General features: G+C 47.5%; 3 protein-coding genes across 3 annotated transcripts; all 3 read right to left on the bottom strand.

Annotated features, from left to right (window-relative positions):
* Positions 1 to 161: 161 nt before the first annotated feature.
* LOC123076813 (GDSL esterase/lipase ACHE) lies at positions 162 to 1,824 on the bottom strand. Its single transcript, XM_044498953.1, has 3 exons — positions 1,508 to 1,824; positions 1,226 to 1,438; positions 162 to 1,047 (listed from the first exon to the last, which is right to left on the bottom strand). Exons 1-3 carry the CDS (start codon positions 1,770 to 1,772, stop codon positions 332 to 334), a joined length of 1,194 nt encoding a protein of 397 aa, XP_044354888.1. The 5' UTR covers positions 1,773 to 1,824; the 3' UTR covers positions 162 to 331.
* Positions 1,825 to 8,340: 6,516 nt separating this feature from the next.
* Positions 8,341 to 10,487, bottom strand: LOC123076812 (putative F-box protein At5g38270). The gene is made up of 2 exons (XM_044498952.1): positions 9,237 to 10,487; positions 8,341 to 8,685 (listed from the first exon to the last, which is right to left on the bottom strand). The coding sequence occupies exon 1, from the start codon at positions 10,473 to 10,475 to the stop codon at positions 9,699 to 9,701; it is 777 nt and encodes a 258-aa protein (XP_044354887.1). The 5' UTR covers positions 10,476 to 10,487; the 3' UTR covers positions 8,341 to 8,685; positions 9,237 to 9,698.
* Positions 10,488 to 19,486: 8,999 nt separating this feature from the next.
* On the bottom strand, positions 19,487 to 20,103 carry LOC123073667 (cysteine proteinase inhibitor 8-like). Its single transcript, XM_044496728.1, has one exon. The coding sequence runs from the start codon at positions 20,033 to 20,035 to the stop codon at positions 19,679 to 19,681; it is 357 nt and encodes a 118-aa protein (XP_044352663.1). The 5' UTR covers positions 20,036 to 20,103; the 3' UTR covers positions 19,487 to 19,678.
* Between the last annotated feature and the right edge of the window lie 5,660 nt (positions 20,104 to 25,763).

The raw sequence follows: 25,763 nt of genomic DNA, 5'->3' as shown, positions 1-25,763 counted from the left end.
AGAAAATTTGCAGATATTGCTAATGCAGTCAGAGGTTTTGGCAAGCTTTTGGTTTGGGACAAACTTTAGAGCTGTAAGGGCATCTTCAAGCGGACCCGTAAACCTCCCGCAACCCTTCAAACTGCGCTGTAAGCCCTTAACTTTACCGTCGGCACATATCATTTAGATATATTTATTATTCATAGATTTCTTTAGCTGCCTTATAAGTAGATACTCACTGCAGGTTTTATTTGGAGTACGGATACTCACTGCAGATTTTATTCGTAACAACAGTACGGGTGCATAGAAAAAATCCTAGCTACATCCGCAGCCTAATTAACGAACGTCATGTTCATTGCCCTTTGGCCTGGCAGGCCCGCCGCAGAGGCACGGGAGGGTCGGAGAGCGCGCCGTCCACGATCTGGTCGAAGACGAACTTGTTGGCCGCCTCGGTGAAGTGCACGCCGTCCCAGCTCACGCTCCTGAACGGGTCCTCGCACGGCTTCCCCGCCAGCACCGACGTGCCGTTCACCTCCATCTTGTCGCCGCACCGGATGTCCCTGTCGAAGTTGTACTGGCCGCCGCCGTACCCGCAGCACACGCGCAGGGGGTCCCCAAAACCGAGCTTTTTGGCTTGGCTTATCAGCCTGTACTTGGCGGCGTAGACGTCGACGTAGGTGAAGGCGGCGCCGGGGAGCGTCGCCCTGAGCCTGTCCACGGTCTCGTTGAGCCGCGCGTTGAAGAACCGGGCGCCGGCGTTGAGCTCGACGGAGCAGCCGGCGCCGTCCTTCTCTGCGGCGGCGAGGTCCGGGCGGAACGTCAAGGCGTACGGCAGGCACCCGAGCGGCGCCGTGTTGTGCACCCAGAAGTACCTCCCCCCGAGGTTGTACACGGTCTGGATCGCCGACGAGATCCTCTCCATCAGATCGGGGACGTAGGCCTCGACTTGCTTGGTGGTCATGTTGTCGAAGTAGCCCACGGTGAGGTCGTTCTGGCCGATGTCCAAGGTGTAAAGCGCCTTGGATATCAAGTTCTCGGGGTTCGGCAGGATTTCCCGATAGATTCCACCTGCAGACAGTTTAAGCTTCCAGTGAAAAATTATTTCCTCCGTTCATTTTTGCAAGTCGTTTCAGATAATTCAAAATAGGCTGTTTTGCACATTATCTGAAATATCTTCAAGGTCTTATAAAAATGAACAGAAGGAGTACTAAAAATATACTCGATTTAAGTTTCATTTTCACCGAACCTATGTTGTTGTAGACGAATTGGCTCCTGTTGATGAACTGCTGGAGTTGCCAGATCTGCACGTCCAGGGAAATGGGGCTGTACCCGGAGGTCCACAAGCTCCCGTTCACCCGTCTGATGGTTCCGGCGGCGCTTGCGAAATTGGCTCCCTGAGTGAAGTTGCTCCCCAGTGAATCCAGATACGCATTCAAGTAACGCAGCCCCAAGTTTTGAGCTGCAAGCAATACGTGTCAGGAAAAATAAAAATCATACCTGAAGATGATGTAGATAGACGTATACATACCCATGAAGTCGATGGTGAGGCGACCGTCGCTTTGCCGACCGGCCGGCATGCCGAAGAAGGTCCGGCCGTAGGGCGGCTGCACCGCCGGGAAGAGGGCCGGGAAGGCTCCGGTGTCCGAGTTGGAGTCGCCGAGGTTGAAGATGGCCGGGAAGCCGCACGGAGAATCATCAGAACGCGCCCCCGCAGAGCGCTTTAGCACCACCAGCAACACGACAGACATGAGTAGTTTGGTCGCCATACTAGTGCAGCGATGAGCGGAAGCCATTTCCGCCGCTCGTCCGTCACGGTGAAACTGCAGCGAAAATGCATGATTTATACACGCCGGCCGGCAAGTCAAGTCCAGCATCGAGAATATTAAGTACCACATGCATTACCGTTGGACTGGTCCTGTTTTTTCTTTTTACTTTTTGAGAATGGGAGTGGTCAGGATTCATACACGCCGGCACCGGCAGGTCGTCGGAGTCCAGCACCCGTGTTGGACTGGTGCTCCGACGTGATCTTAAAGAGATCGACGGGCAGCAGCAGTTTCTGGATAGCTGCGTTCTGTTGACAAGTATCCCGCCAGATGTTCATGCCTCACCCGCGTTATATCCAGAGAGTGACGGGACTATCACGGTTTAGGTGGCACGTTAGGACAAGCAACTAGCATGATTGACCCTTGACTACTCTACATGTCTAGTATTTGACTTTTTCGCGATGATGTGGCCAAAACCGTTATTACTTCTGTCTGAGAAATTGCGCAGAACAAAGAAAAAAGCACCCCAATAGCCAAGGGAACATTCTCTAGGAAGCATGGCTTTTTGTAAGACAAGTTTTTTTTTGTGGGAAAACTTTCAATTTATTCATCTTCAATCATGGCAGTACAACGAACACCCGAAATAAAAATTATATCCAGATCCGTAGACCACCTAGCGACGACTACAAACACCGAAGCGAGCCGAAGGCGCGCCGTCGTCATCGCCCCTCCATCGCCGGAGCCGGGCACAACTTGTTGTAGTAGACAGTCGGGAACTCGTCATGCTAAGGCCCCATAGGGTTAGCACCCCAGAACAGCAACCGCCGCCGATGAAAAATAACGTAGATCGGAAGGATCCAAACGAAGACACACGAACGTAGACGAACAATGACGAGATCCGAGCAAATCCACCAAAGATAGATCTGCCGGAGACACACCTCCACACGCCCACCAACGATGCTAGACACATCACCGGAACGGGGGCTAGGCGGGGAGACCTTTATTCCATCTTCAGAGAGCCGCCGTCGTCTTGCCTTCCTGAGTAGGACACAAACCCTAGCAAGATTGAAAAAAACGACTAAAAACGGAGCCCTCCCGCCGGCCCTTGCCAGGATCCACCGCGCCTCCATGGCCCTAGGGCCACCGGAAACGAGGCGGACCTGCGCCGGCGCCGGCGAGAGGCACGAACCCTAACTTTCTTTCTTGGACAAGTTAGCATGGCTTTTGCGAATGTTTTTTACGACTAAGTTCATCGAAAGTGCATGGCAATTTCTTCAGCATTAGATGGCAACTTCTGTAAAAGAAGGGATTTTGCTGCGAAAATTGCGGTGTTCGCCTTAAAGAATTAACATGCTCATGCAGATAAATTGCCATGGAAAACGGCCGCAAATGCCATCCTTCTCACCAGTGGCGGAGCTACGGAAAGAAAGTTTGGCGGGCTGGAGAGCATAAATGCTTCCAAATTCAGTGGATTATTTACATATGTTAATTGGTGATTTAGGAGATGATCCAGTTAACAAAGTACCTAAGTGGAATTTAGGGGAATCAAATTAGGGATGATTTTCGTTTTTTTAGACAAATTAGGGATGATTTACGTGTTAAGCTTGTAGGGATTCAGATTTGGCAAGTTTGCAGGCAGTGATTCCGATGGATTCAGAGAAGGATCTGGCAGCTGGGTTGCCGCCTCGCTGCCCTGGACGCGTGGGTCGGTTGACGAGCTGTGTGATGATGTCTGATGGGCCGTCTGTCCGTGGAAGGAACTAATATGTATGGTGCGCAGATGGCCGGCGGCTAATATCTGCTGCTTGTTGCGCTTTGACCGGCGGCCTGACCCTAAGGCCTGGGCAGCCCCGTTGTATCCCATGTGACATTTTTAGGGCTGAGTGCTGCTCGCGTGCGAGGGTTCTACGGAGTGCTCAACAGGAGCAGCTTTCGCGCAGGGTGTGAATCGAATTGGGCCGGCCCATTCGGTGGCTTCAATTAAATTAGCAAAAAAAGGTTGCTTAGTCAAAGAATCAAACTCGCAACCAACGATAAAGAGTCAGCATTACTTACCAGTTGAGCTGATGATTATTAGTTATTACAGTGGTGTGAGATTGTCGAAGAACTAATCGCATCGGTAGATTAAAAAATCAAATAAATTCAACCATTGAACATCTTCTTAAATATACGATGAACAATTTTTAAATACACATTGAACTTTTTCGTGATATACAATGACTTTTTTAAAATACACATTGAACATTTTTGTGATAAACGCTGATTTTTTTTTGATATACGCTGAACATTTTTTTAGTACACAATGAACATTTTTTAAATACAATGAACATTTTCTTAATATATGGTGTACATTTTGTTAAATGTACGATGAACATTTTCGTAATGCATAGTGAACTTTTTCACAATGTACAGTTAACCATGTTTTTCATATATGATGAATACTTTTGTAATAGGAGGTGACCTTTGAATATAACACACAGGAAAGGGAAGAAGAAATAAAAAAAGAAAAGAAACGAAAAAAGAAAAAAAGAAAGGAAAAAGGAACGAAAACAAAAAGAAACAGAACAAAACCAGTGAAGACCGGACAAAACATTGCAAAGAACCGGAAGCAAAAAAACACAGGAAAAAAACGAAGGAAGCTGTAGCGAACGGATAAAACGCGGACCCTGTACATGGGCCGGCCCACCCGGTGGCTCACCTCAGCGAAAGGTCAACCTTTTGACGCTAATGGGCGTCAAATAGGTTCTGCCGGTTCTACGTGCCACACATATGTGTGTCAGTGTTGTAGGTGGGCTTCATAAAAAAATTGCTCTAGCCATGGGCGGGCCATGGCCCATTCGGCCTGGCCGAAGCTCCGCGAGTGCTTCTCACAGAACGTTAGCTAGATAGCATTACCAAAGAGAAAAACTGAAGGAGTACTAACGCATGCGAGTTTTATCTTGAGATGGTTGATATAATTGATGTTCATTTTCTTTTTGAGCCCGAGACCCACCGAAAGAATAAAGTCTAATTTTCATACTCCAAGCTCAACCTTATTGTGTGCAATTCTAATCTAGGCATAGTGATGACCTATATTTGAGTTATGTCCGGGAAAGGTTCTCCACACGAGATAATACCAATCTTTGATTAAGCATATCATGTAAAAAATATTGATTATTTTCATAAAATAAATTGTGAAGGCTTCTTTACATGTGTTATGTGCCTATGCAAGATTTCCTAAACCCATGTTTTTTTTCAAAACGACTTTATTTCTCATATAATAGATAGGTCATTTACATGAAGGCGAGGAATAAAATCAGGGATAGGAACGTCCCAAAAGCTAGGGGGTCCAGGATTATAGCAATGTTTAGCTGAGCCATCTGCTGCATCGTTTGCTTCTCTGAAGCAGTGTGTGAACTAAACTTTTACAAACTCCCGTATCAAGTCCTTGCACTCTGCTATTGTGGCAACATCAGGCCCTTGGTAACCATCATCAAGATTTCCTAAGCCCATGTTACCAACGGAACAAGCAAGCGCTTGATCATTCTGCATTTCTACTCCACACCGATTGGTTGCCATGTAATTTTGACTTGTGTGGGGCAGGCCAGCTTGTTGCTCTTAATATGCTACTACTATATGTATATTTTTTGGTATGATAGTAATAGTAATACTTTCTTGCATAACTATATATACGACCTTTTGGACATGGCATAACTATATATGTAGTGCTTCATTTTAACCGCACAAATTTATATTTTGACCTGAATTTTTTGTAAAATATATGTTCTTTTTTTGCAAGAAGTAAAATATATATTCTTAATATTATCAGCTAAGTAGATAACCTTCTAGAGTACATGGATCAAATTTCTCTTATTGGTACTATATATGGATGTATAAATGGTGGTCACATTTTTCAAGTGAAAATATTATCACTATATTGACCATGAAAATTACTTTCATTATATCATTTTATAATCTTTTTCAAAAATATTCATATGAAGAATATGTCCAGGACTGTGTCAAAACATAAAATATGTACAATTGAACTTTGGGGGTTGCCACAAAATCTCAATCATACGAGAGTGTGCTTTTGACAGCAAACTCAATCGTACCAATTTAATTTGTATTACATAACAAATTCTGACTTAGACAACAAAAGTAGGCCATATTTTTCTTGATTGTGGATATTATGAAAATAAATTTCATGTTTAATCTATTGATAACATTTGACACATTAATATATAAAAAGTCATGTTCATTATGTTCGCTTTCACTGTTTCTTTTTCCAACCGGGCAACCCCCTTTCCATTAATGACTTTTTTTTGACAGCAACCTTTGCATTAATTACTTAATGGAAAGATAACAGCATCCAATCTTTTGTTGGTGCTACAAACACCAGCGACATATGACCACACCGAAAACTGGAAACTAGAAAGGATGGAGTGAGTTGGGGGACTATCTGGAAACCCGCTATAGCTGCACAACAAACAACTACTATGGGGCAAAAACCTGATAGCACCACAAACTATCCAAACCAAGATGATAGCAAAAATAGAAGACATAATCTCACAGGCAGCAACACAGGATCACATCTGCCCAGCACATCCAGATCAACGAGCCAAAACATCACTAGACTAAAGACCAACAACTACCATCAGGTTCCACCACCCGCATCCTGGAGGACCAGGCTGTCGCGTCCGGAAGAACCTTCAGTCAGGGACGACGCGTGCCTGCAGCTTGTTCGACAGAAGTGTTGCCTCCTTCATCTCCGCCTGGATCCCCATCTTCACAATAACACTTTCATCCTTCTTCAACAAACCTGTCCAATAGGATAAGAACGAACAAGCGGTAAAGATAATCTGAATTGCAGTACGCATCACATGGTTCTCAAAGGTCACTTTATTACGAGTGCACCAAATACCCCAACATATAGCCACCACACAGGGTATCACTACTGGAATTCTGGGCTACCCCGAGTGCCATGGACACTCGGCAAAGGGCCGAAAACCGCCGGCAAAGCCTTTGCCGAGTGTCACCCTCGGCGAAAGCCACCCGGCGTACACCTCTTCGGCAAACAGGAGTTTGCCGAGAGCCAGAACACGGGCACTCGGCAAACACTTTGCCGAGAGCCAAACAGTACCACTCGGCAAAATAAAGTAGCTAACGGATAGCAGATGGTGACGGCGGTTCCTGACACGTGGGACCAGGCGAACAGCTCTCGGCAAAGATATCATCATTTTTTTTCAAAAATATTTAGCAAGTTATTTAAAAGTTTTACTGATAAATGTGACTAGTGGGACCACATGTCAGATAGAAAGAACACACAAAAAAAAAAAAGGATGTTGCATATGCTTTGCCGAGAGTGACACTCGGCAAAGTACGCAGTAACTAACGGAGCCGTCTGTTGCGGACGGGCATGCCACGTGGCTCCTCTTTGCCGTGAGCGGCTCTCGGCGTCTGCAACTTTGCCGTGCGGTGCCTCTTTGCCGTGAGGCAGTGACGGCAAAGATGGCAGTTTGCCGTGACGGTGGGTTTGCCGAGAGTAACACTCGGCAAAGCTTGATTTCCCGAGTGTCCGTGTTTTAGCACTCGGCAAAGAGTATTACACCCGGCGTACATGAAAATTCCAGTAGTGTATATAAAACTTGTCCCCTCCAGGCAGGAGAGCATATAGCCAAGAGACAATTTGCCAAAAACTACTAGGACAACAATCAAAACCCATCACTCTACCAACAACGGCCCAGGTTATTCTAGCCACCCCACAGCCAAAGAACAAATGTTTAGCAGATTCCATTTCTGGACAAAACGAATATAAAGGATTCCCTTCCCAATTCCTTTTCCTCAAGTTATCTCTAGTTAACACTGCATTTTGGAGAAGTTGCCACATGAAGGCAATCTGAACCCATTCCATCTAGTAGAAGCTATTCAGAGGTAAGTCAAGGCAGCCGATAGCTTGTGCACGAGACTATAGATTGTTTGCGTGCGGTAGTACGTATGTAGTTAAGAGAAACTAAACTCTACATTGCAGATTGGTCGACACTATCGATATAACTGTCAATACTTTCTCTATGTTTTTAATTTCATTATTTCCAAGTAATGACTAAATTATGTTGCTTACATTGCAAGTACCATCTCCGGAATGGAGAAGTGAGAACTTTCTCACCCGGTAAATTTCCACGTGAGACAAAAATAAAGGAAGGTGTGTTATTGCAGTTGTCCCAAATAATTACAGTTGTCACATACTTGGTCACATCAAGACCTAGAAGTAAGTTTCAGTGGGATTTCAATCTACAGTGTCAAGGTAAATACAATTGTCCCATCCTGCAATGGTTAGGAGTACAGCAGGATTTTAAATCCGTTTTGGTGAGATGCAAATGTTAAACCTGGATTTGAAGGGCAGCAAAGATCTCGATCTGCCTCGGCTTTGCAGAACAATCATGTTTCTCATCTTTATGCGGAAAACATCTTAAAACAACGCAATAAGAAGGTAAAATCCTCATGAATCTTCTCAATGCCACAGGAAAGGGTGCAGCGGAGCAGGCATTTCTAGGAAGTTAAAATACCACTGAAATACTGCTGCCACTGTAATCAACATGGACATGTCACAGTGAATTCAAAGATTTAAGACGCTTCCATCCTGCAGGTTAAGCTAATAGAAATGCAAGAAGAGTTCTGGAGTAAATTATTGATGAGAAGCAAGAGCATTCTCTTCCCACTGATATCCTGTCTTCTTCCCAGAGCAACTTCGATTTCAGCCAACATAAACATTCTTTTCTCCTTCCCCTGGGGAACATTTTCCTAAATGCTTCGCCAGGCTGACCACCAGATAAATTAATTCTTTCTGCTTGCTTGCCCTACCAAAAGCAACAGCCCAACGGATATCTCCAGTCAGAATAGTTCTGGAGTAAATTATTGATGACAAGCAAGAGCATTCCCTTCCCACTAACATCCTTATACTGGAAACCTGTCAGTTTGGAATAATCGCCAGTAAGTATAACTTATAAATATCATTTCGTGCGAAGCAAAAGGAGGGTGTACTGTATAGGTGTACGCGAATTATGCACTTCACCAAATAGTGATGGTAAAGAGGGAAAGGCAAACAGTGTCATACAAGTGAGTGTGAAAAAATAATGACGGAGAAAACTTCTGTGAACTCTTTGTAATTTGAATCACCTTAGCCACCACCTTAAAATTGAGCAGTCGATTCAACATAACGCCAAATACTGTACGAACAGAAATTTGCCGCTGATCATCGCAAACATAAACCTCCGAATGGACGCTAAAGAAATTGTGGGCTATCAATTCAACAGAGGCAACGGTGCATTCTGCTGTGTATATGGTATCGATGAAACACCCTGTCAATGTGTCAAATCTTTTAACATGCTATGGGAGTATTGCCAAATAACGAACAGATACTCAGAAACAAAGAACCAGGAAATAAAACCATATCAACTTACACATAAGAAAGAAACCAAGCAAAGGTAAATATGTAATTACTATGTGCAAGAATCATACCTAGCTATTTGTGGATCTTATGAAAACTTGGAGTGATCCATACAGGAATCGGCCAATTCAACCATGGTTGGGGAGACACCACACCACTGGCACTTATCTTATAAGAATCCTCCAGATTCAGTATTCCAACATCCCGACGATTATCTTTCGCGTCAATCAGCCAGTACTCGTCGTCGTCGGTGAAATAGACATGATTCGGCAGCAGCCCTGGGTAGTCCTTTGTGGGAAGGCAACAAGTATAGTTGTGCCCGATGAACAACGCGTCATCCCCCAAATTCCGCACACGGACCGCCTGCTGCTTGTCGAAGTCAACCCTGTATATGAGTATATCTCAATACCAACTGTATGCCTCTCTTCTTGCTCCCCACTTGTTGTCTCCCTGGCGACCCTCCATATTTGCAGCACACTCCCGGACGACGCCTTGGATAGGTACCCATTATACGCCACGAATGGCGAGTTGTCCTAGAAAATCATGTTGCAGGTAGCACCAGAACCTTCAATGGCGTAGCAATGGATACCGCCGAGGAGATTCATCGCGTAGAGCGCGCCGTCGTCGGCGAATATGCAGTCGGAGTACCGCGGCGGTTCGCCGGGTGCCGAGGGGATCCAGTGCCACTTGTCGTCACCGACCCTCGCAAACGAGAGACACCTATAGGGATTGTGAATCACCACGGCCGTGCAATCCCCCAACGCGGGATCGCCGGACAGCACGACCTTGAGATACAGAACTCCCCGGAGCTCGTCCACCCCACAGGGCTGCGGCTCGTCGCCGTGGCGAGAAAGGTCGTACCTTTCGAGGTTGCCGTCGCGGTCGAAGACGGGGCTCACCTGCTCGATGGTGGCGACGGAGGGGAGCGTGACCTGCTCGCCGGTGGTGGGGTTGAGGAGGTGGAGCTCGGAGCGGGCGTCGGCGGTGACGAGCCACCCGTGCGAGGAGCCGACGATGTTGCGCTCCCCGATGGGAGGGTCCGGGAGGCGCACCCTGTAGGCCTTCTTGTCGGCGAGGCTGAAGAGCTCGGCGGCGTTCGGGCCGGCGGCGGCGGTGGTGTAGAGGAGGCAGGGGGTTTGGGGACGGAGGTAGATCCCGAGGCGACGGAGGGCGCGGGCGGTGGCGCGCCAGGCCGCGCAGACTGCGGCGGCGCGGAAGAGGTCTGGGAACTCGAGGGCGCCGAGGACGGTGGTGAGGACGTCTGACGGGAGCTTGGACCAGTCGGCAGCGGCCGCCGTCGGTTCCTCCATTGGACAGGGGCGCACGCGATGCAGGGGAGCAAATCGCTGACGGTTCCCTGCTTCCCCCATTACAGATAAGAAAGAATTAAGAAGCTGAACTTCTTTTACAACAAACAGTGTTAAGTTCTACTCGTACATACTCGCAACTCTTAGCGCTCGCCCAGCGCCCAGCCACACGTGATAGGAAAAGCAGTGTCCCCTCTCGTTAGGGTTTAGACTTCCTCTCGGCGGCGGCGATCGGCGATCTCCACCACCGTAGAAAATCACCTCCCCTTCCCCCTCGCCTCTCTTGCTGGTCTATCGGGGTGTTTATCCCGGCAGTGGCAGGTTCCCTGGCGGGGAGGAATTAGGGTTTCACCGCCCGCGGAACACATCGATCTCGGGCGAGAGATCCAATGGACGAATCGTCTTCAAGCTTGAGCAAGGCAGCAGCCGAGCTGGAGGCCATGATGGCTAAGTTAGGAACTTAGGATTGAAAGAGGATGATCTTCAGGACGTGGTCATGGAAGATGATGAACTCGAAGAGGAGGCTACTCGGTGGATGGCAGTCGCCCGGGTGCACACGCCAAAAACATACAGTCAGTACTGGTTTTATAGGAACATGCGGGCAGCGTGGGATCTAGCGCAGGAGGTGCATATTCGGCCTCTGGAAGATAACCTATACACACTCAAGTTCTCATGCCTAGGTGATTGGGAGAGGGTAATGGAAGAAGGCCCATGGTCGTTCAAGGGAAAGGCGGTGGTGATCGAGCGCTACGATGGTTTCACCAGGCCGTCGTCTATAGAGCTGAATAAGATTACTATATGGATGCAGATCCATGACTTTCCGGACGGATTCTTGCCTAAAGTTAAAGCACTTGCTGCTACGTTAGGGGAATATATCTATGGTGAGCCCAAGTCGCAGGACTTTGAAGGAAATTTCGTTCGAGTCCGGGTAAAGATCGATGTAACCAAGCCACTAAAGAATGTTGTTTCTCTGGTTGTGAAAGGGAAGAGAGAGATCTTTCGTGTTAAATACGAGAGGCTGCCTGACTGGTGTGAGGTCTGTGGAAATTTGGGGCACCTGTTTTGGACCCAATCTCACCGCATCTTCCGACCACATACCACTGTTGCTCCGAAATGACTACGTGCATGCATGCAAAATTGGGCCCCGCTCATTTAAATATGAAGCTGCTTGGGAGCGTCACCCGGATTTTGCACAGGTGGTGGGAGATGGCTGGAATGCGATAGCGACAGGGAGTGTGTCCGGGCTGCATGACAAGTTAACAAATCTGTCTGCTGATTTGACGACATGGGAGCGCACCCATTTTGGGAATGTGAGATTGGAGATCAGGCAACTAAAGAAGGAACTAGAGGCTTTGCGTGCGGCTCCAGGCAGAGCTGCGCCTTCGCATCTAGAGACTAAGATCACAGACAGGATGGTGGAGCTCTATCACAGAGAAGAAATATTATGGAGGCAAACGGCACGCCTGGAGTGGCTGGCTCACGGGGATAAAAACACTTATTTCTTTCACCTAAGAGCTAGTAGACGACGCAGAAAGAACCAGATCAAAGCCTTACAGCTCCCGGATGGCCGTGTCACCGAAAACAAGGAAGAAATGGAGGCTGCTACTACCGCTTTCTATAACAATCTATACAGTTCTGAGGGGGTGCAAAACATGGAAAGTGTGATCAACACGGTCCCGAGGAAGGTAACTCGAGAGATGAACGTCACTCTTAATGCTCCATATAGTCAAGAAGAGGTCAAAAAGGCCTTGTTCCAAATGTTTCCCTTGAAGGCACTAGGCCCGGACGGTTTCCCGGCACATTTTTTTCAGCAGCATTGGGAGATATGTGGGGGTGAAGTTACTAAAGCAGTGCTCAGAATAGTGGATGGAATGGAATCTGCGGAAAGTATAAATGATACCATCCTTGTCCTGATTCCGAAGGTTAAGAACCCAACTCTCTTGTCGCAATTTCGTCCTATAAGTCTGTGTAATGTCCTCTACAAGATAGCATCAAAGGTCATCGCCAATCGCTTGAAGTTGGTACTCCCAGATATTATTTCAGAGCAGCAGTCTGCCTTCGTGCCAGGGAGGATGATCACTGATAATATAATCACGGCCTATGAGTGTCTTCACTTTATGAAAAGGAACAAAGCAAAGAAAAATCAACACTGTGCACTGAAACTAGACATGATGAAGGCCTACGACCGGGTGGAGTGGTCTTATCTTCAGGCCATAATGTTGAAGTTAGGCTTCACAGAAAGGTGGGTTGGAATTGTCATGAACATGATATCAACTGTGAGATTTTCAGTCCTTTTCAATGGAAAGAAACTTCAGGAGTTCACGCCCACAAGAGGGATCCGACAGGGGGACCCCATTTCTCCGTATTTGTTTTTGTTAGCAGCAGAGGGCCTCTCGTGCCTTATAAAATCCAGAGAAGAGTCATCAAACACCCGTGGTCTACAAGTGGCTCCATCGGCGCCACCGGTTAACCACTTACTTTTTGCAGATGACAGCCTGCTGTTTTCAGAGCAAATGGAGCGGGAGCATTGGAGGTGCACCAGTTGTTGGAAATCTATTGTCAGGCAACAGGCCAGAGGATCAACTATGATAAGTCGTCTATCTTTTTCAGTAAAGGAGTTCCTGACTTGGTAAGAACTGAAATAAAAGATTTGCTCAATGTTCCTAACGAAACCCTAAGCGAGAACCTGGGGATGCCATCAGATGTGGGATCATCAAAAAACGGTGCTTTCAAGTATCTAAAAGACCGCTTATGGAACAAAGTGCAGAGCTGGATAGAGAAAACCTTGTCAACAGCAGGAAAAGAGGTGCTAGTCAAATCAGTAGCTCAAGCAGTTCCTGTCTATTCTATGTCGTGTTTTAAACTACCAAGGGGCTTATGTGAGCACCTAAATATGTTGATACGGAAATTTTGATGGAGCAGCAAAGATGGCAAGAGGAAACCGGCCTGGGTATCTTGGAAGGATATGACACAGCCAAAGGACATGGGAGGTCTGGGGTTTAAGGATTTTGAGCTGTTTAATCTCGCTTTGCTTGCCAGGCAAGCGTGGCGTATCTTGCAGAACCCAGATTCTCTAAGTTCAAGAGTTCTCAAGAGTGTTTATTTTCCCTTGACCACAATTTTGGAGGCAGAGCTCCGTGGGCACCCGAGCCAGATATGGAGGGCGATCGTGGAAGGATGGGATATTCTCAAACATGGCTTGATAAGAAGAATTGGAGATGGCTCAACCACTAAGATTTGGAGCGACAACTGGTTGCCAAGGGATGAGATGATGAAACCATATGGGTGTTTGGTACACAACCCTCCACAGTTTGTAGCAGAATTGATTGATCACACAACAACCACATGGGACTTGCACCGTATCCGCCAGGTCATGCTGCCGATTGACATTCCATCAGTAACTAGCATTCCCCTATGCACCAGAGTGGTGTCAGACTTTTGGGCCTGGAATTTTGAGAAAAAGGGGCTCTTTTCAGTCCGTTTAGCTTATAAGATGCTCGTCAACACCAAGCAAAGACGAGGGGCATGGCTAGAAGGAACGGCAGGGTCATCCAACGTAATGCAAGAGAAGAAATCATGGAAATACCTATGGCATGTCCGTGTACCAGCTAAAATAAGGATGTTCCTATGGAGACTTGCGAGACACTCGCTGCCGACCGAGGACGTCAGAGAACATCGAAACATGTCAGAAACCAGTTCATGCGGACTTTGTGGCTCTCCAGACTCATGGAAACATTCCCTTCTGGATTGTACAATGGCGCGATGTATTTGGGCCCAAGTTGATGGAGAGCTAGCGGATCACACTAGTAGAAAACAGGGCTTTGGTCACAGGGCAGTTTTCACATTAGTCCCGGTTCAGTCACGAACCGGGACTAATGTGAGCATTTATCCCGGTTCGTGCGGCTAAGGCATTAGTCCCAGTTCACCTGGGCCCTTTAGTCCCGGTTGGTGCCACGAACCGGGACTAAAGGGTGCGATGCCCATTAGTCCCGGTTGGTGGCACCAACCGGGACTAAAGGTTAGACCTTTAGTCCCGGTTGGTGCCACCAACCGGTACTAATGGGCTTCCGGTACTAATGGGCTTTGAGGCATTAGTACCGGTTCATGGCACGAACCGGTACTAAAGGTCCCATTTTCAAACTCCCCCCCCCGGACCGCCTTTTCAGTTTTAGAAAAAACAAAAGAAAATGATGGAAGTGTCAAAAAAATAAAATAAAATAAGTTTCCCATGTGCCCCCCCGTTGGACCGCCTTTTCAGTTTTAGAAAAAACAAAAGAAAATGATGGAAGTGTCAAAAAATAAAATAAAATAAGTTTCCCATGTGATATGTGGTCTAGTTGTTGGGGAAATTAACAAATATGAATTTCGACTTTATTTGCAAAATCTCTCTGGAATTTCTTAAAATGGGCATAACTTTTGCATACGAACTCGGATGAAAAAGTTTTTTATATGAAAAATCATCTACTCGAAAAGTTACATCCGAATTTAACGAGGGAACTTTCTTAAACATTTTCAAAATCCTCAAAAACCTAACAGAAAAAAAGATACGGGGCTTTTAAGATCTGGAGAGGCAAAAAAATTCAAAAATTTTCAAATTGTGGTCAAACTGTGGTCAAACAATGGTCAAACTAATTATTCTAGAATATTAGTGTTACTAAATAATTATTTCAGTTGTTTTGAATTTTGGTCAAATCTGGTCAAATTGTGGTCAAATCTGGTCAAACTGTGGTCAAACTAATTATTCCAGAAATATTAGTGTTACTAAATAATTATTGTTTTTTAAAACAATAGTTTCAAACTCAAACAGTGAAATGTGTCACTTCATGCTCAAGCTAAATTCCTGAGGGTTAATAGGATTGACATCTTAATATTGTCAGGAAAACAACATGTGCAGACTTGGAAACGAGGGAGAATAGAACCCAGAAGTTAAGCGTGCTCAGGCTGGAGTAGTGAGAGGATGGGTGACCGTCCGGGAAGTTAGATGATTTGGAATGATGAGGGGTGATTAGAGATTAGAGGATAAATTGAGCAGTGATGAGGGGTGGTGATTAGAGATTAGAGGTTAAAATAATTCAGAAATGAGAAAATCAAAAAAAAAATTAAAAAAAATTCGCAATTTTTTTTCAAAAAAAAATCATAAAATTTTCTTTAGTCCCGGTTGGTAACACCAACCGGGACTAAAGGTGGAGCTCCAGTCTGCGTCCACGTGGACGGCCTTTAGTCCCGGTTCGTGTAAGAACCGGGACTAAAGGGGGGAGGCATTAGTAACGACCCTTTAGTCCCGGTTCAAAAACCGGGACTAAAGGCCCTTACCAACCAGGACAAAAGCCCCCTTTTCTACTAGTGTCAGTTGAGGGCGACCAGCGAACCGGCTGCAAAAGCATGGCTTTTCTCAATGATGCACGTATTATCGCATGAAGCTTTCCTGACCCTGGCTGTCACACTATGGGCAATATGGACTGCGAGAAGAAAGGCGATACACGAAGGAATTTTTCAGAGCCCGCAGGCCACTCACGCATTCATCACCCGTTTCATGGCGGAGCTTGAGACTATGGATACTAAGCCGAATATCCCTTCAGGGGGACGGCTCAGACAAGCTGCTGTTGCGAACAGACGGCCCAGGGCACCTCCGCCGGGGTTTGCAAAGATTCACGTGGACGCAGGAATCCACAGATTTAACAGAAGGGGCTCCGCCGCTGCGGTCTGCCGCGATGATCAGGGTAACTACCTGGGCAGTTCAGCCCTGGTGATAGACAACATTCATGATGCAGCCACCCTCGAGGCGATAGCTTGTCGCGAAGCTTTTGCGTTGGCGGACGACCTTGCACTTCAAAACTTTATCATCGCTTCAGATGGAAAGCAAGTGGTAGAGGATATAAACAGGAGCAGCAGAGGCACATATGGTTCCATTATTACTGAAATCAAAGCTAGGGCTGAAAGTTTCAATTGTAGAATCACTCATGAAGGTCGTTTATCCAATACGGATGCTCATAGTTTAGCAAAATTCTCTGTTAGATTAGCTCGGGGGCGCCATGTGTGGCTTCTACAACCCCATGACGCTTTATGTATCCCACATAATGTGGTTTTTGATGATGAATAAAGTTATTTATGACTCCTAAAAAAAACATACTCGCAACTCTTTGTGAAGAAAAAACATTCCTTATACTCTGGGTGAAAAAACCAAAATCGACGCTTCAAAAGATTATTTTTGAAAGCATTTCAAGTATTGATTTTGTTAAAAAAAATCCTAGACCTCCATAAATGTGATTTCCCCACGAAAATTTGCACGCAAAAAGAATCTAAGCAATGTTTTTTTGTCAATAACAAAATATTTTACTTCTCATAGAGGAGCATTTGAGCTTGGGATTAGGAAACACTTTTGTAGATTCTTTTCTCTTTTTTCCTTTTCTCTTTTCTTGCGAACAAAAAAGAATGAGAGGGGAACACAAGCTGAAAGATCAGCGCAAACGAAACGAGACAGAAACAAATGGCGTGTTGTGACTCCCAAAATATCAAACACGACATTGAAATGAAAGGGTGCAAAGCAGTCACATAATAGTAAACTCCCGCTTGATGCAGGCTGATGGAGCTAAATGCGACAGATCTCGGTAGGGGGTCCGGAACTACGTGTCTAGATACAATGGTAATAAGGATACAAGATTTTACCGAGGTTTAGACTCTCCGAAGAGATAAAATCCTACATCATTTTTGTGTTTATTTTCGTTTGATGGAGTACAAAGTACAGATGATCTACCCTGAGATTGTTATGTCTCCTCTACGAGCCTTATCCCTTGGTTTATATAGATACCAGGAGGGTTTAGGGTTACAACACCTTAGTTGGCTACATATGAGGAAACTGAGTCTCCGACGAATTCTACACCTTGGAGTACACGACAAGTCTTTGAGAGCCTTCCGTGTTATGCATCACGGGCCGCCTGGTCCTCGGCCCGGCCCACCAGGCCGGGAGACGACGTGGTGAGAGACCCATAGCCGGGACACCGTCACGGGCTATTCGAACCATGGGCGCCATCGCATCTACTTCACCTCTCGTTGCCACCAGGGCACGTACCGAGCAAAGCCCGTGCGACACTGATAGCGGCGGGGAGGTCCTTATCAGGGGGCGGCCTACTTTTGGAGGTGTTGGAGGGTTGCGATGGGATGGACGAAGGAGATGGTGTGCTCGAGTGGCAGTCTTCATCGGATGGTGCTCGTCATGCTTATCACATCGGTATGCTTATCACATGTTCTGCTCGCTCTCTTTCTCCTCCATTGGTATGTTTATCACATGTTGAGGGCATGTGGAGTCGTGCATTCGATGGGTCTTATTGCATCTGGTCGGTATAGGTTTTTGGTGGATTCATCTTGATTCGGCCAGCGTTCGTGGTCTTTAGAGTTTTTAGGGGCCCTTATCAGCGTTTTCTTCTATGGGGTGGTGACTTGCTTCGCAGATCGCTGTAGTCTATGTCTCATGGTCTGCATCTACGACTTCCGGCCGCTGCGTCTACAAGCTCCTGGGTCTACAAAAGTTTGCTCCGTCAAGACGGAGGCCCAGAGGCTCCATCAGGCTATGCTCATGGTACGTCACCAGTGGATGCATAAAGAAGAAGACTTAGGCACGACCCAAGAATTTGTAATATAATTTTATTTTTCTGTATGTTTGTGTTTGTAAGGGCATGTGAAACTTAAGAGTACTCAAAACTTAATATCCATTTCGCAAAAAAAAGACGGTGCAATGGCTACCTTTTCCTAAAAAGATCAGATCTATTATGAAATTTCAACGAAAGTATTAAGCATCTTAAACATAATAAAAATTACATCGAGATTCGATACGGCCAAACGACCACTGCTGCCGCTAGAATGAGTCACCGACGTGCTGGCGGGGGACTCCCTCTCTCCCACGTCATAGGGGTGGTGTGGGGCCCCTCAACGTGAGGAGGCGCGACCGATTGGGCCTTGGCGACGATGGCTACAGTCGACGGCAGACCCTTTCTCAGGCGACAGTGATGGATGCGGTCGGCGGCAGACCCTGTCTCAAGTGGCAGCGATGGATGCGGTCAGCGGCGACGGTGTGGAGGCCCTGGTGGATAGGTCGGCGGCATGCATGGTCTGTCCTCCGGTCAGATCTGATCTTGCCGGTGCGCCATGCATGTTGCGCGGCGACAAAGGTCTGTGGCGGCCCATGCACACATTGCTAGATGGAAGTCCGTCGAGAAGATCTGGGTGAAAACCTTGCTCTTGGCTAGTTGCCAAGGCCGGCGATGGCAACACTCTTCTGTGGCGTCCACTTTTGGAAGGCACTGCCATGGAGAAGCACCATACTTCTATCCTCTACCTCTGGGGGAACCCTAAATCAGCCGATTGGATGGCGACGACGCTCTTGTGCCCCCCCACCCCTGGGACTGTCATTCTTGGAGGTGTGCATTGTCTCGAGGGAACAGGGGAAGGTTTCTGCGGTAGAGTGGCGTTTCAGGTGACGCGTCGACGATGTGGAGTCTCAACGGCATGGTGCAGTAGGGTCTCGGTGACGGATGTGGGATGATGGACGCGCATAGGGAGGTGGCGTCGTCTTGCGTCGTGGTGGTTTCAACGGCATGCCTAGCAAGGTCAATGCGTCAGTACCTGCTCTGAAGATGGATCGGTGGAAGACGGTGGCGACGGCCTCTGCAGCATGCGCATGCGGTGCATGATGAGAGTGCGCCGGACCGGCGTGTAACCCAGGCCCGACAATTCGGCTTGGTTGGGGCCTTCGGTTTTAGATGTTAGGCTTTGGAGTGAGGTATGGGTATACGCCCTGACAATCTGCACCCCTTCACCAAGTGGATAGGAGTGGCGACATATATTGCCAAGACAATGACTTCACATTTATTGATGTATTACTTTGTAAGGTCTTTATAAATAATTAATAAAATGGTTGCATGCATCGCCGTGATGCACAGGCCGGGGGTCATCCTCATTTTCAAAGAAAAAAAGCGTGCTCTCGAAATCAACCAATGGACTGGACGCAGACGGGCAGAGGACAGAAACAAATCATCCATTACAACATTCTAGAAGAGTAATCACATTTTTATTTGCTAGTGATAGCAAATATTATTAGTCAGGATGAACTGCATGCCTGACGATCAAACCACACGACTCATTTATTTACTTGTAGTGGAGTACTACGTACATGCACAAAGGACGAACAGATGAAATTCAAGGCGCATCAGTTAGCCGCCGGCAGCCGGCTTGAAGGACGTGAGTTTGCGGGTGCCGCTCCAGTGCTCGTAGATCTGCGCGAGATAGATCACGCTCTTGCCGGAGCCGTCCGCCGCGACCACCAAGAGGCGGTAGTTCATCCCGGACACCACCTGCTGCTCGCCGCGCGTCACCCGGCGGAAGAGCAGCCCGTCGTTGGCTAGGCTGGGGTGCTGGGCCACCGCCCACCCGCCGAGCTCCTGGACGTGCGCGTCGTTCACGTCCGGGACGGGGCTCCACCCGCCCAGGAGCCCGCCGCGGCGGCCGAGGGTTGAGGTGGCTGCGAGAGCCGTGGCCAGGAGGGCGAGCAGGAAGAGCGGTCTCGCCATGGCCGAGTTCTCTTGCTTTTGGTTTTCACTTTTCGGTGTTGGGAGTTGGGAGGAGTGGTGGATCCATGTTAAGTAGGGAACTACGTGACGCCGGTTTGGGAGGTGGTACATAGGTTGGGTTGTGATGGCGATTTGTTGGACGGTTTTAGGCCCATGGGTTTGCGGGCGCCGGCTGATTGTACTATACGCGTAAAGCCTTTCAGAAACCATGTCATCAGGGCCCCTAAGCACGTTCCGGTGTGGGCCAACGGTTTCTTGGTCGGTCTCCAGTTTCTCTTCTAGTCCCTGTTCCTGTCGGCAAAGAGGGGGCCCGGCCTAGTATCGCTCATCTAGAACAACTTTCCTTTAAAAAAATTTAGAGCAACTAGATCATGATGGTATGTGATGCCGCGTCCTTCTATTTTTGCGGTAGAATGATAGGATTTTCCATAAATACCTCCTTCGTTCCATAATAAGTGTCATGATTTTAGTTTAAATTGTTTATTTTTTGTTGCGGGTAGGTTTTAGTTTAAATTTGAAGAGATTAAGTGGAAGCATTCATCTAAAACTACAAGGCAACAAATGTGTCGTGAGTTTGGTTTTGTGTGGTGTTTACGCTTCTACTAATGGTTCCAAGTTGGTGCCTAACTCAGTCTAAGTTGTGTTGTCATTTCATATGATATGAATATCATAATATTTTTCTACTAAATTGCTACGTTGCAATATTGTTTTTTCACATGAAGTCAAGAAGTTTCAACAATTCAATTTAGAAGAACGGCGGGCAAAAGGGAAAATGAAATGGAAAAAAGGCTACGATTAAATTGATTACCTCAAGCTCATCGTTTTTGCACCTACCTGAGCCGGCACACCATCTCTATTACCCTCTTCGATATGGCTGTAGCATAAAAAATACTCCATATGTAAACTAATATAAGAGTGTTTAGATCACTACTTTAGTATTCTAAACGCTCTTATATTAGTTTACGGAGGGAGTAACAAATGAACTATTTTCTTAAAAGAACCCAAATAAACAGTACATATCTTGTACAGCCTAGAACATAAAGCACAAAATGACCTCTCAACAATAAAAATGATAGGACAAGGCAAACAAACACCTCTGAGGAACTCTTTTTCTTTTTTGCGACCAACTTCCGATGAACTCATACCAATAATTCAGTTACTACAGATCCATGTTTTTTGGAGGAGTGCTTCAAGCACATAATGTCTCACATGATCACCAGTGAGGATGCAGAACAGGTATAGATCTCTTCAGTGTCGTCCCATACCTTAAGATCCATCAGGCAATGGATCTATTTTCATGCCCCATAAATCACCATGATATCGCGGTGGGCTGCGGCAGAGCAAATATTTGATGGCTGTGATTGAGCCGCCTAAGGTTTGGATGCTGTCGTGGGCGCTATCACAGGCCATCGTGGCCGCCTAGCGAGAACCGAGATAGGATTTCAGAAGGATGGTCGCAAGGGAATTGTTGGGGATATAACTACTGGGTATGAAGTGCCCAGGAGGGGCCGGGTCATACCATTGGCGGTTTACAATGAAGATGGCGGATCATACGAGCCGTTGACGGCCCAAGACCAATGGCGACTTGAGGCCCAAGAGGATGAACCGCCATTATGTGTATGACTTGTTTTGTAAGGCAAGCATAGTTAGTCACCGAGCCGGACACATTGTGTATGAGCCGGCCGGGACTCTGTAAGCCGTCGGGCGTCAACCTGTGTATATAAAGGGACGACCCGACGACGGTTTAGGGCAAGAAACAAGAGATCGAGAACTAGGTCAAGCATATTCGCTCCCTGGTAATCGAAACCCAATCCCGAACTGGAGTAGGCCTTTACCTTTACCGCAAGGGGCCGAACCAGTATAAACTCTCTGTGTCCTTTGTCCCGTTTAACCCCTTTAAGCTAACCTTGTTGCGATGGCTCCACGAATAAGTCCTTCCGCTAGGACATCTACCGTGACAATTCCACGACAGTTGGCGCCCGCCATGGGGCCAGCGCACGGTGGTTTCGAGTTCTTGAAGGGAAGCTTCGAAGGGTCAAGGGATACGTTGTGGGCCGGATGACCAAGAGTCGTCGCGGCAAGCTCTACATCGACGATGAAGGCTGGGGCCCCGAGGCCAGCTCAATTGAGTACGGGCACCGGGTCCCCTTCAGCGGAATCCACGTCTTCATCGGCAAGATCGGTGAACCGGGCCCTGAACCGGACACCTGCACCGACATCATCGAGACGGCTCAGCATGCACGACCTGCCCGAGTTCAACCCGCCGTGAAGCGTGCCTTCATTGGTTTCATTCATGGGGCGGAAGTTGGAGAAGGATCTGTGTTTGGTGATGAGACGATCATCTACTCTGATGGTGAGTCGTCCACCGGCGAAACCAATTCAATGTATCAACTGCAAGACGGCCGGCTTGGGGGCTGTATCGAGGGCGACAGTATTCCGGACCCCTATGAGCCACCGAACAGAGTTGCGATCTTCATGGCCGGTACACAGCCGGCGCTCGGTTCATCAACCGCCGTGGCTATGACCTCTAGTTCAGCCGCTGCGGCGACGGCTGGGGCTAGTGGCACTGCACACCCGCCGGCTCAAGCTTTGACAGAGTTATTGGAGGCTTTGGCGACTCTGATAGGGGTAGAGGTAACCCCGGACAACCAGGAACAACACAAGATAGATGTGGCGAAGCTACGGGATGAGATAGCTCAACCCAAGGAAGAGCTGGCGGCAGAGAATGCTAGGATGGCCACGGACCGAGCTGCTTTGGATGCCCAGGCACAACGGATCCAGGCAGAATCTTTTCGGCTCACCTTGGATCAGAACCCTTCAAACGAGATCATGAGAAGGCGGCACCAGAGTCATCTACCCCCGGTTTATGAGCCAAGGAACCTCTTCAACACACCTGGAGCAGGGACCAGTGACCCGCCGGTGGTGAACCGGGCGATCGAAGTGCCTGGGACTGGAGCGCCGGTTCAGCCACGTGCGATGGACCCGCTACGTTTGAATAATACTCCACCTCAGCATATTTCGACGCCTCCGGGTCATTATTCTAACCCTTTGGATAATATGATTGCTGCGGCAACACGATTAGCGGCTCTACCAGTTGAAGGCGAGTCTCCAACGGCGATAGAAACACGGAGGGCCACAGAGGTTCTTCAGACGGTTGTGGCTCAGGAGGCGGCTTATTCCTATAGCCGCGAGCAGATTCACTCAGCCCCTCGACCGAGTCGGAGTTATAGCAGGCATATTGAGTCACCCGCCATTTCAAGCAGTGAGCAACACCGTAACCAGCCTCGTGGGCATAACCCGGCGCGCGGAGGTAATAATGCCCAGGCTTTCGTGGATTAGGGCAGGACGCGTCGGGAGGCTGAGCAGGCGGCTCAACAACAATCTCCGGTTTATCCATCAGCTTCGGTGGAGACAGGTGTGACTTCCAGGACCTTGGGCGTACCATGTTTAGTGTCGGCTCTGCGTAACGAGCGTCTACCTAAGGACTTCAAGGGTCCTCGTAAGGTACCTAATTACACAGTGGATCAACCCCTAGAAGCTTGGATTGAGAGTTATGAGATGGTAATGGAGATGCTGGATGTTAGCGATGTTGCATGTGCTAAGCATTTCACCATGATGTTGGATGGGACGGCTCGTACTTGGTTGAAAGGGCTGCCTGCCAACTCCATCAGATCATGGGCCGAGTTAAAAGCCCGTTTTATCCAGAATTTTAAAGACACGTGCAAGCAGCCTATGTCAATCGTGGATTTGGACTCCTGTGTCCAAAGTGAGGGCGAGTCAACAACCCATTGGGTGCGCCGGGTCTCGGCCATCCTACACTCATCGGATCATATCAATGCCGGTTCGACAGTCCTGATGTTGGAGAAAAATTGTCGTTTTATGCCTGTCGTGGTTTTGTCACGACAGATGTCCTAGTGTGAGGACTTAGTCATGGAGCCATTGCAACGTAGTTAGCTTAAAGGGGTTAAAGCGGGACAAAGGACGCAAGGAGTTTATACTGGTTCGGCCCCTTGCGGTGAAGGTAAAAGCCTAATCCAGTTGTGGTGGAATTGCTAGGGTTTCGATGACCAGGGAGCGAATACACTTTGCCTGGCTCTCGATCTGTTGTTTCTTGTCCTAAACCGCCGCCGGGTCGTCCCTTTATATACACAGGTTGACGCCCGGCGGTTCACAGAATCCCGGCCGGCTTATAAACGTGTCCGGCTCGGTTTCTATCCTTTCCTATCTTACAACATAAGTCATACATCATATGGCGGTTTACATCTACGGGCCATAATCCGCCTTTGGGTTTTGGGCCTTCTTGTTAATCTCCTCCGTAAAGCGCCATACTCCTTGTCTTCATGGGCTTCAATATGAGTAAATCACTATGAGCATAACTCGGCCCCTCCTGGGCGGTTTATACTCAATAGTTATATCCCCAACATTAGGCCCCAGATTGATTTGAACTTGTTCATGTCAATCTTCAGTACTTCAAAGAATTCCTTTGTCAACGCCTTCGCAAAAAATCTTGTAACTCGCCGTGACGTCATCTTCAAAGATCATGATAATCCGCCATGACGTCATCTGCCATTAAATTTATATCGAACCCAAATCTTTTAATACTTCTCCTTTAATGAATCTCCGAAAATCGAGGCGTTTGTATATCCACAGATCTGTTTTTTTACCTCCTCGATTCCCGCGCCTGCCACTTATCCATTCACCTTATAAATAGGACCGGGGTCATTTTTCCCTTTCCCCCTCGCGCCTCTTCACTTCATCTTCCTCCTCGCGTTGACCTAGCGCTCAAGCTCAGCCGCCGCCGCCAACTCTTCGTCCTCGTCCTCAACTCCGGCCGCTGCATCACCCTGAACGCACCAGAAAATCGCGGCGCCTCTCCGCTGTTCCATCAGCATCAGTAAGCCTTCCTTTCTCCCGCCCTAGATCTGTCATTAGGGTTTCGACGTTCTTCGGTGTTCGTCGGTGTTCGTCACTGTGTAATGATTCCTTGACTCAAAACTCGATGTTTTTCCTGTATGGCAATGGCCATAGTCCCTCTTATTCATCAATACATCTCGTTTAAGTAGAAAATCCAATCTGAACTTTTATCAACTGCTCCTGTACCAATATTTAGGTCTGAATACATTTTCTTTTTCTGACACGCGGTAGATCCAAGACTATAAAGCCAATCTGTGAAACCTATTTTTCATCACTTAGTCATTTTTCAACTTTAGATCTATACCTTCAACACCTGTATAGGCGGTTTAACTTTAGAAAATGATAACCCGCCAGGTACCATTAGTCCCCTCTTAAACCACCAATCGCTTGCCATTATAACTCTGGTCACATCAACTTCTGGTTTAACAATCTCGCATGTTTGAATAGCTTCTGTCTCTTAACCTGTAACACTTTATGCTTGCGAATTATGAATCTTAAACCGGCACCAACCTTCCTTCAGGTTGTTGTTATGCTTGCAACTGGGTTCCTTCCCGGGTTACTGAAGAGCAACTGAACGGGTGCGTCGCAACTGGTGCTTTAGTAAAGAAGGAAGTTATCCATTGGAGAGCCCCTGGTCCAGAAAATCCTCCTGAGCCCAAGGATGGAGAAGTCATTGTGTTTGTGGATCATCTGGGTCGAGGGTTTAGCCCTCCCGGATCAAAAAATTTCCGAGATGTGCTTGCTAGCTTTCAACTCCGCCCTCAAGATATTGGACCTAACTCTGTGTCCAATATTTGTAACTTTCAAGTGTTTT

This window comes from Triticum aestivum, chromosome 3D (genome assembly GCF_018294505.1).
Source record: "Triticum aestivum cultivar Chinese Spring chromosome 3D, IWGSC CS RefSeq v2.1, whole genome shotgun sequence".
NCBI classification, from domain to species: domain Eukaryota; kingdom Viridiplantae; phylum Streptophyta; class Magnoliopsida; order Poales; family Poaceae; genus Triticum; species Triticum aestivum.
This window is presented reverse-complemented; position numbering and strand designations above follow the sequence as displayed.

Bases quoted from the DNA above. Each gene is read 5' to 3' on its own strand.
- LOC123076813 (XM_044498953.1), bottom strand. From the start codon at position 1,772: ATGGCTTCCGCTCATCGCTGCACTAGTATGGCGACCAAACTACTCATG. The intron at 1,439-1,507 runs GTATGTATACGT...TATTGCTTGCAG, and splicing joins CCTCACCATCGACTTCATGG to CTCAAAACTTGGGGCTGCGT. The intron at 1,048-1,225 runs GTTCGGTGAAAA...AACTGTCTGCAG, and splicing joins ATTCGTCTACAACAACATAG to GTGGAATCTATCGGGAAATC.
- LOC123076812 (XM_044498952.1), bottom strand. From the start codon at position 10,475: ATGGAGGAACCGACGGCGGCCGCTGCCGACTGGTCCAAGCTCCCGTCA.
- LOC123073667 (XM_044496728.1), bottom strand. From the start codon at position 20,035: ATGGCGAGACCGCTCTTCCTGCTCGCCCTCCTGGCCACGGCTCTCGCA.